The sequence below is a fragment of the Lithobates pipiens genome, unplaced genomic scaffold, assembly GCF_037356315.1.
Source record: "Lithobates pipiens isolate NorthernLeopardFrog02 unplaced genomic scaffold, aLitPip1_a1.2 Scaffold_13, whole genome shotgun sequence".
Lineage (NCBI taxonomy): Eukaryota > Metazoa > Chordata > Amphibia > Anura > Ranidae > Lithobates > Lithobates pipiens.
This window is the reverse complement of record NW_027507718.1, coordinates 469,464,797-469,479,711: the sequence shown is the minus strand read 5'-3', so window position 1 is coordinate 469,479,711 and position 14,915 is coordinate 469,464,797. Positions and strand designations below refer to the sequence as shown.

Here is a 14,915-nt window from a genome sequence, read left to right as displayed (position 1 = left end):
ATTTTATTTGAGAATGTAAATATCCCCTATGATAGCAATAGGTAGTGACAGGTACTCCTTTTTTGAAAAAATTGGGGTCTGTTAGACACTAGATCTCTCCTCTACCCTCAAAGCATCTGACCACACCAAGATCAGTGTGATAAAATGCTTTCCCAATTTCCCAATGGAGCTGTTTATATCTGGCGATATCCAAGTCATGAAATGCTCATAGCTTCTGGTTTCTTAGGCCATAGAGATGATTGGAGCCATTCTGGTCTCTGATCAGCTCTGTGGTCAGCTGACGGAACCACCGGCTGCATTCTCAGGTACCCTGTTGAGACAGGAGAGCCAGAGAAAACCATGGAAGAGGGGGAGGGGGAACATTCCCTCCCACTGCTTGTAAAAGCAGTCTAGAGGCTAATTAGCTGCTAGGATTGCTTTTACATGAAAGCCGACTGCTGGCTGAAAAGAATGATACCAAGATGATACCTAAACCTGCAGGCATCATTCTGGTATAACCATTCAAAGTACAGCAACATACCAGTACGTTGCTGGTCCTTGTTGGTCATATATTGTAATTTTTTTTTTTTTTTTTTATGCAGCCTGTGGGCTGAATTAAAAAAAAAAAAGAGATTGATCGGTGGGTATGCCCACCATTAGCATACCTCCCTTCATCCACCCACTTCTAATGATGGGCATACATGCACCATTTTGTCACCTCCTACAACTCTGGAGTCATGACTTTATGCATTGTGGGAGCAAATCGCTGTTGCTGTCGAGATAAATAAATCTGCGCTGCAGCTGAATGCCGTACCTGCTAAGCAAATGATGGTTAACAATAAAACAAAGTAACATTACAGTATAACAGTAAGACATACCGTACCTGTAAAGTAAATACAAAAAAACCTTAGTAAATAATAAAACGTTTTTTAACGCAACCTGTGCCTAAAATATATATATATGACGAAGCATGGGGGCATCCGCCCCAAACGTTAGGAGCAAATCACTCCTCCATCCCTGCTGCCTCCATGCTTCGGCATATATGCTCTTCTTCTTTTTTAAATTTTTTTAACTGCGGTGGTGAAATCACATCCTACAGCGCTGGAGTCACGGCTTTATGCATCATTGGAGCAAATGCTGTTGCTGTCAAGATAAATAAATCCACGCTGCAGCTAAATGGCATATCTGAAAACAAAAAAATGTTTAGCAATAAAACATTGCAGAATAGAATACAGTAAAAAAGAGCAGAACAATAGAAAGAGGGAACAATAAAAGTACAACTATTTTTTTTTTTTTTTTAACTTTTTTTTTTTTTTTGTTCTTTTACACTTTTATTTGTAGCTGTAATGGTTCGGTTCCAGGTTTGGGTTTCTCAAAATGCGATGGCATCTTGGGAGACCCTGTGAAAGTGTCTTACTCTGTGCAGTGCTGTACCTAACGCTAAAACTCCACTAGTGTATGGCAGCGTTCAAAACATTTACCAATAAAAAAAGCCCAGGATTGTCAGGACTAGAGGGACAAAAATAGCGGATGTCACAACTATATCTGCACTTTCTACAGACATGACATCTTCTTTGGGTAGGGGTACTAGGGAGGACATATGGAAAATGCCTCTCGTGCAGCCGGCTTACTGCATTTGGATTGGGAAGGTGACAATCTTTTCCTAAAATTTAAGGAAGGATCCAGTCTGTCCTCAAGCTCTGTATAGCACATGAGCGTTCAGCAAAGCCAATTGAAATATGTATACAGACACTTTTTTTTTTTGTACCAGCGTCTGGCCTTATGGGCAATTGGGTACGGCGCCAACAACTGGTCGTTGAGGTCCACCCCTCCCATATTTTGGTTATATTCGTGGACCCAGAGGGGTTTCTCCACAACACCAGTTGCCGTAGGAATTTTGACCATCGTGTCTGCGTGAAGGGAGGCCAGAACAGAAACATTCTTATTATCCCTCCACTTCATAGCGAGAAAATTAGTGCACTTGAAGCAGGCTCTCTCCCCCAGCCTAAAACAGGAATCTACAAGCCTCTGGAGTAAGCCCTGGTGATTAGGTCGCACGGTGCCACATGTGCCAATCTGATGATCAAACAAGTGACTAAAAAGTGTCACGCTCGTTTATTTGTACACATACAAATGGTACTCCTTTCCAAATAAGGGTGACACCAAGTCCCACACAATCTTGCCAGTGCTCCCTATGTAATCAGGGCAGTTCTCTGGCTCTACGTGACTCTCTTCCCTCGTAAACCATACATTTATATGTATAGCCTGTGGCCCTGTCACAGAGCTTATACATCTTGACCCCGTATCTGTCACGCTTGCTGGAAAGATACTTTTTGAAAGACCAGCAGCCAGAAAATGTAATCGGGGACTCGTCAACGCAGACAACTTGATTGGGAGTAAACAAGGCTGCAAAACATTCATTGAAGTGGTTTACAATGGGCTGAATTTTGTAGAGCCAATCGTATCCAGGGCCTCCACAGAGTTCATATTGAAGTGCATACACCGCAAGATCTGCTCGTATCGTGCCCTGGCCGTGGAGGCAGAGAACAGGGGCAGATAGTAAATTGGGTCAGTGGACCAATATGACCGCAACATACTCATTTTAAATATGCCCATGTCAAGGGATAGGCCCAGAAAGGTCTGATATTCGGAAACCGTAATTGGTTTCCAATCTCTGGCAAGGGACAACTGGGGATCAGTGGTAATGAATTTACCAGCATATAAATTGCTTTGGTCCACGATAGATCTATACAGATCTTCAGTGAAAAGCGGCGAATAAAAATCAATTGACGTAAAATCGACTGTTTTCACCTGAATTCGGGGTTGGCCAGTGAATGGGGGAAGTACGGGTGCTGCAGAAGTGGTGGGTTCCCAATTAGGATTGCCGAATTCTGCAGGAAGGACACTATGGGCACGACGGGCCTGTCTTTGTCTTCTTGGTGGCAGCGGGCACTACTTGTGCTTGCCACCTCGTGAGCTTGAACTGCACTTGAGGGACTTGCCACATCACCACGTGATACTACAGTGCTGGATGTATGACCAGGGTGTACTATGCTGCTTGTGCTTGCTAGTTCACTAGAAGGATGAGCGGCACTAGTACTTCTCTGCTCCATACGAGAGCCCTGCGGTTCTTATACCTCAACAACAGCAGAAGATCGGAGTCTGGTACGCCTGACCTTGGCAGGGACCACAACTCCGTCAGAGCCATCTCTCATGGAGCCGCTGTGCTCTACAGCAGGGGTGCCCAACCTTTTGAAGAGCAAGGGCCACTTAAACGACATAGTAACCGGTCACGGGCCACAATGAGCGGAGCGGGTGGATGGCATGTCTGTGTCCACGCTGCATTTGGAGAGCGGACACGGACGCAGCCCACGAGACTTTTTAGCGGAACGTATTGCAGGTAGAGCACAAGTCCGGTTTATGTCTGCCACTACTTAGAGTTAAATGGAGGGTCCAGTTGTTCGGAATGTCGGACTGACCGTGTGAAAGGGGTCCAAGGCTGCTTTCACACTGATGCGCTGTGGTTTACCTGCACCATGTGTGCAACGCAGTGTACCTTTTGGCTTTCCTGCAGTTTGCAATAGACTTCTATTATATTCTGTAGCTTTATTGCACTTTCAGAAAGCTCACCAAACTCGCAGCATCATATTCTGCGCCTGAATCTAACAGATGAGTGACTTCCTCTTCACCATCTGTCATGCTCCGGAAACGTGTAGGCGTCTTAACTAGTGTACCTTCAATTTGCCATTTTGGGCTCTAAATTTATTGGTACACTAGTGAGTCTCAGGAAAAAAAGCTCCTAGGCTGTCAGCAACTATATGAAACACTACCAAAAAAACTGTTAGTGATCGCAGGGATCAGGCCTGACTCTGCAGTTATGTTTTTAGTGTTTTGTAAGCGACAGTGATCGATCAATACTGCTCTTGGGTGGGGTGGGCTGGGCGGGGCTGAGGAGCAAAATGCAGGTGCTAGCAGGTATCTGGGCTGATCCCGCTAACTGTGCGTTTTTGGGAACCCTAAACTGCTGAGGATGCTAGTATAGATTTGATCAGATATTGATCCGTTCAGATACTATACCAGTAAGGGAGGTGTATGTTATGTGCGTGGGTGTTGGCTCTACTGGTACTAATCTGACGCTGCCTGGAGCGCCACTGACCCTAAAACCTAACTGATATCACCCGCCGGGTGATCGGGGGGCTGTTAAACCTTTATTGGGTAATAAACGACAGGTGCCCTGATCATTGGTGACAGGGGGTGAAAGGATTAACCAGGGAGCAATCAGGGGGTTATTAGGTAGTTAATGGGAGTATCTGACGCTATAAAAAGCTGACGGTGAACCTAAATATCTAACTCGCTACCTAGCATCACCTGTGACACTAATACGGTGATCAGAAAAAAGATCGCTTAGTGACTCTGACAACATGGGGTGAAAGGGTTAACTGGGGGCGATCAAGGGGTTAAACCTTCATTGCGGGGGTTAGGGGGGTACCTTAGACTTAAAGGTGCCTACCACTAACTGCCCTAACACTGTTTACAGTCACAAATGACACCAAATGCAGCGATCAGTAAAAAAATAAATGCTGCAATCGGTGACACTGTGACTGGGGGTGCAGGAGTTAACTTGGGGGGGGGGGGTGTTCAGGGTGGGTGATTGGGAGGTGATTTGTGTGCCTATGTGTACTCACTTTTCTCGTCCTCTCGTCACGGCTCCCGAACGAAAAATGAAGCGCGAGGAGAGATTACATCACTTCTCTGACCTGTGTTTACAGTTCACAGGCAGAGGAAGAAGCCCGTTTGTCAGGAGCGATTGCGAGGGGGTGGCACAGAGCACGGATCGCTCCTGGAAAGAAGCCGGCTCCTGCAGGCACCGGGGGGGGGGGGCATATGCCTGCCCGTGCCATTCTGTCGACGTACACCGTCGTGCGGTGGTTAAAGGAACAGGATATTTTTTTTTTTTTTTTTTTTTTTTTTTTTTTTATAGGGGGAAGGGCGCGTTAACCACCTGCCCGTGCAATAGGCGAAAGATGGCTTAATTGCCGGGAGGGCGCCCATGTTCATCCTTCTGAGATCGCGCTGCCTGCGTGCCCTGTGATCAGCGGCACGCCCCTTACTATGTGATTAGCTGTCAGCCAATGACAGCTGATCACGTGATTTAAACAGAAGATCGGAGGGAGAATAAAAAAAACAAGCCGCTCACTGGCTTCTGTCAGAGGGACATCGCTCCCGAACAGGGAGAGCCACTGCTGCTATTCAGTGCCATCTACCAATGCATGTACTGTAAGTGCTGCCTATCGGTGCCCACCAGTGCCACCTTTCAGTGTCCACCTATCAGTGCTGCTTTATTAGTGCACATCAATGAAGGAGAAAATTACCTGTTTTCAAAGTTTTATAACAAACTATTTTTTATTTATTTTTTTTCAAAAAAAAATTCTGTATTTTTTTGTTTATTTTTTAGCAAAAAATAAAAAAACCAGCAGTGATTACCAGTAAATAGCGCCAAAATAAAGCTCTATTTGTGTGAAAGAAATTATTAAAATTTCATTTGGTTACAGTGTTGCATGACCACGCAATTGTCATTCAAAGTGTGACTGCTGAAAGTTGAAAATTGGCTTGGGCAGGAAGGGGGTTTAAGTGGCCAGTAAGCAAGTGGTTAATGCCTATCCTATTTGCTTTTATGTACAACATTCTCTTGATTATTAGCTTATATTCATTGTTATAAAATTAAAAGCTAATTGTTCATCTTTTTCTTCTTTGACTCTTTTTGTAGAACACTATTCATAACCATATTCGCCTGTTTGAGCCCCTGGTGATTAAAGCATTGAAGCAGTACACCACTACTACATCTGTGCAGCTGCAGAGACAGGTTCTCGATCTTCTAGCTCAACTTGTCCAACTTCGGGTCAACTACTGTCTGCTAGATTCTGATCAGGTAATATCTTTCACTCTACAGGAGACAGGAGTTGCTCAACAACTAAGCCCCCTTTGATAATTGTATTGCTTTTTTTAATCATGGCTGAATAAAGAACAATCGGGGAAATTTATAAAAACATAATTCAAAGTACTTTACATTTCTTTTAATCATGCACTCTTTTTGCTCTTTCAGGTGTTCATTGGTTTTGTGCTGAAGCAGTTTGAGTACATTGAAGTAGGTCAGTTCAGGTAAGGTCCTCTTCTGTATGCCCTGAATGCTAGATCAGATTTGGATTTGTGTGCAGATGATATCCCATTTACTTGTTAAGTCTCTTTTGTTAAATTGACAGGGAATCGGAAGCCATCATTCCCAATGTGTTCTTCTTCCTGGTATTGCTGTCCTATGAAAGGTACCACTCTAAGCAGATCATCGGCATTCCTAAAATCATTCAGCTGTGTGACGGCATCATGGCCAGTGGGAGGAAAGCTGTGACCCATGGTATATATACATGATTGAAATATTTAACTCTTAGGGCTCGTTTACACCTTTCCAAACTGTTTTATTCTAGGAGTTCTGTAGTCACAGCATATGCTTTCATTTTAGAACATCAGCATTGTAAAAGCAATACAAAAAAACAACAACTTTGGGTGCAGACGCCGGCATCTTCACAAAGGGAAACTGGTAGTAAAGCCTTCAGTTTCCTCTTGCGCATGTGCAAGTCAAGCTGCACTTTTTGAATGGTCCCGTAATATTCTGGAACCTGTGTGTGTCCCAGAAGGCGGCGGGGGGAGGGGGAGAGGCCAGAAATGCACATAAATTGCAGATGTTACCCGGGAAGTGGGGAAGCTCTGCTTGTTTGCACCCTCTCCACTTAAAGGAGAAGTTCCCCCTTTCCTAACATGTTACACCCATATTCAGGGTGTAACACGTTACAAACATACCATCCCCCACACCTCCCCTATCCCCCCACTATGACAGCTAGTGGATTCTTCTCCCTCCCATCTAGTTGTCACAATTGAAAAAAAATCTTGGCAGAGTGGGACTCCGCCCACCTGGCGCATCACTGACAGGGCTTTGCATGGAAATCTAAAAGGTTCTGCAGCCTTTGCGGCTGTTGGCTTATAGTTTTCAATGAACGAATGCCACGGTAGTAAATTCGTGCTTCCTGTCGGATTGTATCTGCTTGTACGGGTAAGCAGATACACTCGCAGATCTGAAGGAGACCTGCATGGCAATGCACTTCTCTTTTGCAGGTGAAAAAAAATAAAAAAAATGTGCATTTTTCTATTTTTTTTTCTAAAAAGTGAACTTCTCCTTTTAATACTTTTACATTCTAACCTTTCAAGATACGACAGGGAATGGGGAGATTGAGCATACTTAAATGTCTGTAGGGAATTGTAAAAGTACTAACTATATAGATGCAGTGTGTTTTTATCAAATTTGCTTTTCTTAGTTTTTTGTTTATTTTGTCTAATGCAAACATGTCATTTAGTTTCTTTAGTTTACTTTTTATATTTGCCTCTCCCCATACTGCAGCTATTCCAGCTCTGCAGCCCATAGTCCATGACCTCTTTGTATTACGAGGAGCCAATAAAGCTGATGCAGGGAAAGAGCTGGAGACTCAGAAGGAAGTGGTGGTGTCCATGTTGCTCAGACTTATCCAGTACCATCAGGTGCTAGAGATGTTTATCTTGGTACTGCAGCAGTGTCACAAAGAGAATGAAGACAAGTGGAAGAGGCTCTCCCGGCAGATAGCGGACATTATTCTGCCCATGTTGTCAAAGCAGCAGGTCAGTAACTCCTGATATCTTTTTTTATTCGCTATGGAAGTGGTTGGCAGCCTGTTTGCTTCTTCAGGACATCATATGATTTTATTTTCCTTCCATATCCACCCCTTTCTAAAAGACTTCAGTTAACAGCGGGACTCCACCAGGGCAATGTAGAACCATAGTTTGAATTTCTTTGGCAAAAAAAAGGAGTTCCGTTGTGGAAATCCCACCCAAGGACACTCCTAGGGAGATGATAGGAAAATATGTATTTAAGCTTATTACCAAACCAATGACTAAAACATGCAGTTTTGGATGTATTTGGGTCTCTAAACTGGTTATTGAAGAGTAATGTTAATGTGCCATTTGTTATGTCTTTAGATGCACATAGACTCCCATGAAGCTCTGGGTGTGTTGAACACTCTTTTTGAAACCCTTGCTCCTTCTTCCCTGCGTCCTGTAGATATGCTGCTGAGAAGTATGTTCGTCATCCCATACACTATGGTAAGCGATTAGCGAATGCGTGGTTTTAGCGATATTGGTACAAAATAAAACATGACATTATAGGGGTTTTAAAGTTTCTTGCTCTATTCAAAGCTGAATTAGTCTTTTTATTTTTAGAAACATTTTAAGGCCACATATTATGTTTTATTTCAATATTTGCTTATTTACTGAAAAAGTGGTTATTAGGAAATGGTCTTAAATGGAACCTAAAATGATGTGGAATGATTTGCATAGCTGTGCACTCTCCTTTTAAAGAATAATTGTGCTTCCACCTTTCCCAGTTCGGTAGAGAACGTTACTGAGTAGTCAACTGGGAGAGGCACAGCTGCCCATTCAGAAGACTACTGACCACATGTCTCTTATTTTACACGTCTACCATAATTGCCATTCAGTCTTAGGCCCCTTTCACACCTCAGCGTTTTGTAGCTCAAAATTCCAAAATGCTGGGGGAGGAAATAAAAAATTGATTATTTTCTATGTAGTTGGTTCACATCTCTCCTCCAAGTCGCCTGAAGCTCAAAGTTCTGTGGCTTTTTTTTTTTGTAGCTCAAATTGGGCAGTCTGGTGCACTTTTTAAACTTTTTGTTTGTTTTTGTTTCATGGACATGCATGGATATGCTTGATTTTTGCGTTTTGATCGTTTTGCTCAAATACAATAATTTAAATAAATATTAATTATAAAACAAATTAAAAACCCTAACCCCAATCCTTAACCCTAATCCTAGCCCCTAACCTTAACCCCTTAACCTAAGTAAATACATAAAATAATGCGTAAATAAACCCTAACTCTTAACTCCTTATCAAAAAAAAAGAAAAATTCATAAATAAAATAAATACGGTAATAAAAGGGAATGAGGCTAAAAAACATAGCAAAAAATGATGATGCAGGTGATATTTTTCTGTATTGGCGAATTAAAACCTGCCAAAGCTCAAAAACGCTTTAAAAACAATGTGAAAAAATGCTCAAAAGTGCGACGCTCAGGTGTGAATGCAGCCTCATGGAAGTCACTTTCTTTGGTCTCTATAGCAGATGGCCTTTCAATAGGAATAAATGATAAGTATACTAAAAGCATGATTATCTTTTAGACCAGGAATATAACTTTTAATTTTCAGACTTGTGCTGAAGGGATGGCATGTAGACACATACTATGCAATACTTAATACACAAAAGCTGTAAGACGTAGAGAAGTTTATTATCCTACATTGTTGCCTATGTTTCCTTTGGCAGGCTTCTGTGAGCACTGTCCAGCTTTGGATATCTGGAATACTGGCCATCCTTCGAGTTCTCATCTCCCAGTCTACAGAGGATATTGTTCTTTCCCGGATCCAGGAGCTGTCCTTCTGCCCACTTCTTGTCTCATGTCAGAATATTGCTAAATTGCGGGAAGGAGAAAATTACCAACAAAGTACTGAGAACTGTGTTGAGCAGAGCCAGGAAAAGGTCCCACCTGAGGAAACGTTCTCTCGGTATGTGAGGTTTTATTTTGTCTTCTAATTGAAGGATGCAGCTGAATCATTGACTGTAAACTCATGTTTAAGGCCAGCTTGACCTCTGTTAGATAGAACCCCCTTAATGCCCTAATTTTTGCTATGCAGCACTGCGTTATTTTAACTGACAATTACACACTGTACCCAAATAAACCTGGTAGTTTTTTACCCCACAGATGGAGCTTTCTTTTCGAGGTATTTGATTACCACTGCATTTTTTATCTTTTGCGCTATAAACAAAAAAAAAAGAGACTGACAATTTTGAAAATAAAAGTATATTTTGTTACATTCTGCTAGAGCTGCACAATTCTGGCTGCTCTTTGTCTTTGTAGCAAATAGAAAAAAATGAACACGTTAAGTTTGTCTTTTCTATGTGGACTGAGGGTCCATGCACACTGGGCAGCAGAAAAAATGCCATAACAGTCCACAGAAAAAAGCAGCTCAACCACATCCTGCCCAGCCTACAGCAAAATGATGGCTGAGAGGTAGCTTCATTATCCTGACTGGGCGTTATATGATTTCCAACAGGATAAGTTGAGGGTGTTGAAGTGCCCACCAGGGAAGCCGGTCAGTGCCTGCCCATCAGTGAAGGAGAAAAAATGACTTATTTACCAAATTTTATAACCGAAATTCAGATCCTTTTTTTTTTTTTTTTTTTCAAAATTTTCAGCCTTTTTTTTTATTTGTTTAGCAAAAAAAAAAAAAAAACAGCAATGATTAAATACCACCAAAAAAAGCTCTATTTGTGAGTGAAAAAAATACATAACTGTTTTATATGGGTACAGTGTAGCATGACCAGGCAATTGTCATTCAAACTGTGACAGCGCTGAAAGCCGCGCATTGGCCTGGGCAGGAAGTAGGTGAAAATGCCCGTGATCGAAGTGGTTAAAGGAGCATATTGTCTACGCGTTTAGAAGCTTTTGCGTTCTTGTATGCATTTTCCCCCAAAACGCTCTTCAAGCCGACTTCAGATTTTTTTGTGTGCATTATTGTTTCACATTCAGCTTTTAGAATAATATCCTCTATTTCATGCTGTTTGCTGTTATTTACTTATTTTGTTTTTTTCACTAAGCAACAAATACATTTGTATAAACGAGACCATAATTTAACTTAACTGACTGACATTTTAAAGTGGCATGTGCCTGCTGATCCTCGGTGTGATGCCATCTGTCTAAGTAGTGAGCATATTGCTTTCACATCTGCTTTCTGCAGAGACCAATTAGTGCTGTTACAGAACACTGTTCTCATGATGATGTGACACTATGCTTGGCATTTATTTTCAGTCTCATGAAAATGTATCTTTTGGTTCACAAAATTATGCTTACTGTTTTATTTTTTTTAATATATGGTATTTTTGCATTTGCATTTTACAACTTTTAACGCTACTGGCTCTTGCTCTCACTGGTGCGTCCCTGAACTTAGTCTTCACAGGAATGAAGTAATTAATAGTGGACAGAGCAGTCTGGGGCCAGTCTGTTAGCCTGGAGAAGGGAGGGGGAGGAGGAGCAGGGGACGGGGGAGTGCCTTGCCATCATAGGCTATGAGGTTGTGTGTTTTTTTTTGTTTTTTTTTATTAGTGCACACAGTGCAGGGAGATACAAGTCTAGTTCCTGCATTCAAGGGTGGTTACATAAGATGCTACAGGAGAAAGGAGCCACTCTGAAAGAAGAAACATTGGACAGCAGTCATGGCACCAGCGTAAAGTGGGCGTAAACACCAATGGTTGATATTTACCTACAGGTAAGCCTATAAATAAGGCTGATCTATAGGTACACTAAATATCTCCTAAACATGCAATGTTTAGGAGATATTTACTTGTGAATGGACCAGTTACATCACAGCGCATGTGCTCTGAAGGAAGGCATACCCGAGTCCTTCCTTCAGAGCCCTGTGCTGTGAATAGCGGCTCCCACATACGTGCACGGGAGTGACGTCATTGTGGTGCAGCCAATCAGACAGCCAGAGAACGCGAACCCAGAAGGAATACTAGGTGAAGATAAAATCACTGACAGCGCATCACTGGAGTGCTTTGTTTCAAGGTAAGTTTCACATAATGTGCAAGTATGCAATGCATACTAGTAAATTATAACGTTTACCTTGCAGGTTTAAAAAAATAAAAATAAAATAAAAAGCATGGCGGTTTACTACTACTTTAAACAGGAACACAGGCAAGGACTAAAAGATGAAGAAGCTGCATACTCAGTAGTTAATTAAATTGGCAGCTGAAAGTGTAGAAAGAAACAAAGATTAGATTTGAAAATGGAATAGTATGGATGTATAGGATCCCTGTACAGAAGATTATAAAGGGGAATTGAAAGGGTGGATTAGTATTGAGGGACAGAGAGCACCCACCTCCATAAAAAAAAGGAATAATCCATCTGGTCTACACGGTTTCTCAGATACTGACATATGAGTTGGGTGCGCGATCTGTGACCTACTCCTATCCATTATCTATTCTTTCGGGGATAGACTTGAAGGCGTTTGAAAATTTGTTGATGACCACCTAAGAATTTGTTGAAAATGTAATGGCCCTGGCTTATGAATCTGTTCTAGTATAGAGGGTGGAGAAGAGGATTTCCAGTTTATGATTCACAGAATTGGACCCCTTTGACACTACGGCGCTTATCAGGTGCTTTTACACTATAAAAAAAGTTCCTGAAAAGCTCCCAAAAACCTATTTGCTTAAAAATCAATGAATGCTTTCACACTGGGGCAGTGCGCTGGTAGGGTGTTGAAAAAACGCCCTTCTCCATTGAAATGAATGGAAAGCTCTTCAAAAGCACCTGAAAAACTCTTCAAAAGCGCTCAGTATTTTACTGGCAAGAAGCACCTCAGTGTTAAAGGGGCCTCAATGCAGTAGAATCAGTTAGATTCTTGCAGTGCAAATACCATAGTACAGCTTTATTTGCAGCAAAGAGAAAAGTGAGCAGCGCAGTAGTGACATCTCACAGCTCACTCCAAACACGGAGTGAGGGGCAGCAGAACCTCAGGTAATCTCACATCAGATTTACAGCTATGATGATGTAGGAACGGGAATTGCACTGCTACTTCTCAGGAGGAATTCAAGACAAAAGGTAATGTTTTTCGGTTACTGCTTAACCACTTGCCGACCGCCACACGACGATGTACGTCGACAGAATGGCACGGGCAGGCATAAGGGCTTACATGTACGTCCTTGCCTGCCCGCCGGTCGGGGGCCCGATCGGGCCCCCGCCCGGTGCCTGCGGCGGTCGGTATTCGTTCGGGAGCGATCCCGGACGAGGGGACGGCCATTCATTCATGGCCACCCCCTCGCGATCGCTCCCGACGAATGAAAATGTCCCCTGACATCACTTCCTCTCCTGTAATGTAAACACAGGAGAGGAAGTGATGTATTCTCTCCTCCGTGTCGGTATTTTTCGTTCCGGCACCGAGGAGAGAGCATCGGTGAGTTGCACGAGCACTACACTACACAGTAGAACATGCCAGGCACACTCACACCCCCCCTTTACCCCCCGATCACCCCCCAATTACCCCTGCCCCCCCAGTCACAGTGACACCAATTGCTTTTTTTTTTTTTTTTTTTGCATTGGTGTCATTTGTGACTGTAATAACTGTTAGGGCAGTTAGGGTTAGCCCCCTTTAGTTCTAATGTGCCCCCCTAACCCCCCCAATAAAGGTTTAACCCAATGATCACCCCCCCTCGCCAGTGTCACTAAGGCTGGGTTCACATTGCAGCGGTTTATGAGAACGAATGTGATTCGCACCGCACTGCAGTGCAAATCACATCCGATCTCTGCGATTCGAGTTCAGCCATACAGATAGTATGGCTGAATTCGTGTCGCACCCGCCGCAAATTCGCACGGGACCCTTTTTTTGGCCCGCAGCAGAATCGGATCGCATGGGTGTTCACACTATGCGATCCGAGTTTGCAGATCGCACTGCGATATGCGAACTGATCTGGGGGTGTCATTAACATTTCACTGACACTCCCAGCAGTTCGCATAGGGCAGTGTGAACTGCCGCCGGGAGGCATGCAATGCGGGAACCCGCCGCGGATTCATGGCGTTCCCGCATCGCTCCAGTGTGAACCCAGCCTAATAAGCGATCATTTTTCTGATCGCTGTATTAGTGTCACAGGTGACGCTAGTTAGGCAGGTAGGTATTTAGGTTCGCCGCAGCTTTTTATAGCGCCAGGGACCCCCATATACTACCGCATAAAGCCCCCTGATTTCCCCCTAGTAATAAAGGTTTAACCCCCTGATCACCCGCACCGCACTGCAGTGCAAATCACATCCGATCTCTGTGCGATTCGAGTTCAGCCATACAGATAGTATGGCTGAATTCGTGTCACACCCGCCGCAAACTCGCACGGGACCCTTTTTTTGGTCCGCAGCAGAATCGGATCGCATGGGTGTTCACACCATGCGATCCGAGTTTGCAGATCGCACTGCGATATGCGAACTGATCTGGGGGTGTCATTAACATTTCACTGACACTCCCAGCAGTTCGCATAGGGCAGTGTGAACTGCCGCCGGGAGGCATGTGATTCGGGAACCCGCGGCGCATTCGTGGCGTTCCAACATCGCTCCAGTGTAAACCCAGCCTAATAAGCGATCGTTTTTCTGATCACTGTATTAGTGTCACAGGTGACGCTAGTTAGGCAGGTAGGTATTTAGGTTCGCCGCAGCTTTTTATAGCGCCAGGGACCCCCATATACTACCGCATAAAGCCCCCTGATTGCCCCCTAGTTAACCCTTTCACCAGTGATCACCATATAACTGTTACAGGTGACGCTGGTTGGTTAGTTATTTTTTTATAGTTTCAGGGCACCCGCCATTTATCACCTAGTCTCACTAGTGTACCCCTAAATTTAGGGGTGTCTACTTTCCAAAATGGGGTCATTTGGGGGGGGGTTTGTGCCATCTTGGCATTTTATGGCCTTCAAAACTGTAACGCCCTTAGAAAGCCTGAAGGCGGTGCTTGGTTTTCGGGGCCCCGTACGCGGCTAGGCTCCCAAAAAGTCCCACATATGTGGTATCCCCGTACTCAGGAGAAGCAGCAGAATTTATTTTGGGGTGTCATTTCACATATGCCCATGGCATGCGTGAGCAATATATCATTTAGTGACAACTTTGTGAAAAAAAAAAAAAAAGTTTGTAATTTTCCCGCAACTTGTGGCAAAATATAAAATATTCAATGGACTCAACATGCCTCTCAGCAAATAGCTTGGGGTGTCTACTTTCTAAAATGGGGTCATTTGTGGGGGTTTTGTGCCATCTTGGCAT

The 14,915-nt window shown here is 43.5% G+C and overlaps 1 protein-coding gene across 2 annotated transcripts in view; it reads left to right on the top strand.

Annotated features, from left to right (window-relative positions):
• HTT (huntingtin) overlaps positions 1-14,915 on the top strand; it is a 275,564-nt gene that overhangs the window by 155,109 nt on the left and 105,540 nt on the right. For both annotated transcript variants that reach the window (XM_077477874.1, XM_077477875.1), the window contains 6 exons: positions 5,747-5,908; positions 6,083-6,138; positions 6,240-6,388; positions 7,427-7,680; positions 8,038-8,160; positions 9,389-9,627. In XM_077477874.1, coding sequence (XP_077334000.1) covers positions 5,747-5,908; positions 6,083-6,138; positions 6,240-6,388; positions 7,427-7,680; positions 8,038-8,160; positions 9,389-9,627 — 983 coding nt within the window. The remainder of the gene's footprint in view (positions 1-5,746; positions 5,909-6,082; positions 6,139-6,239; positions 6,389-7,426; positions 7,681-8,037; positions 8,161-9,388; positions 9,628-14,915) is intronic.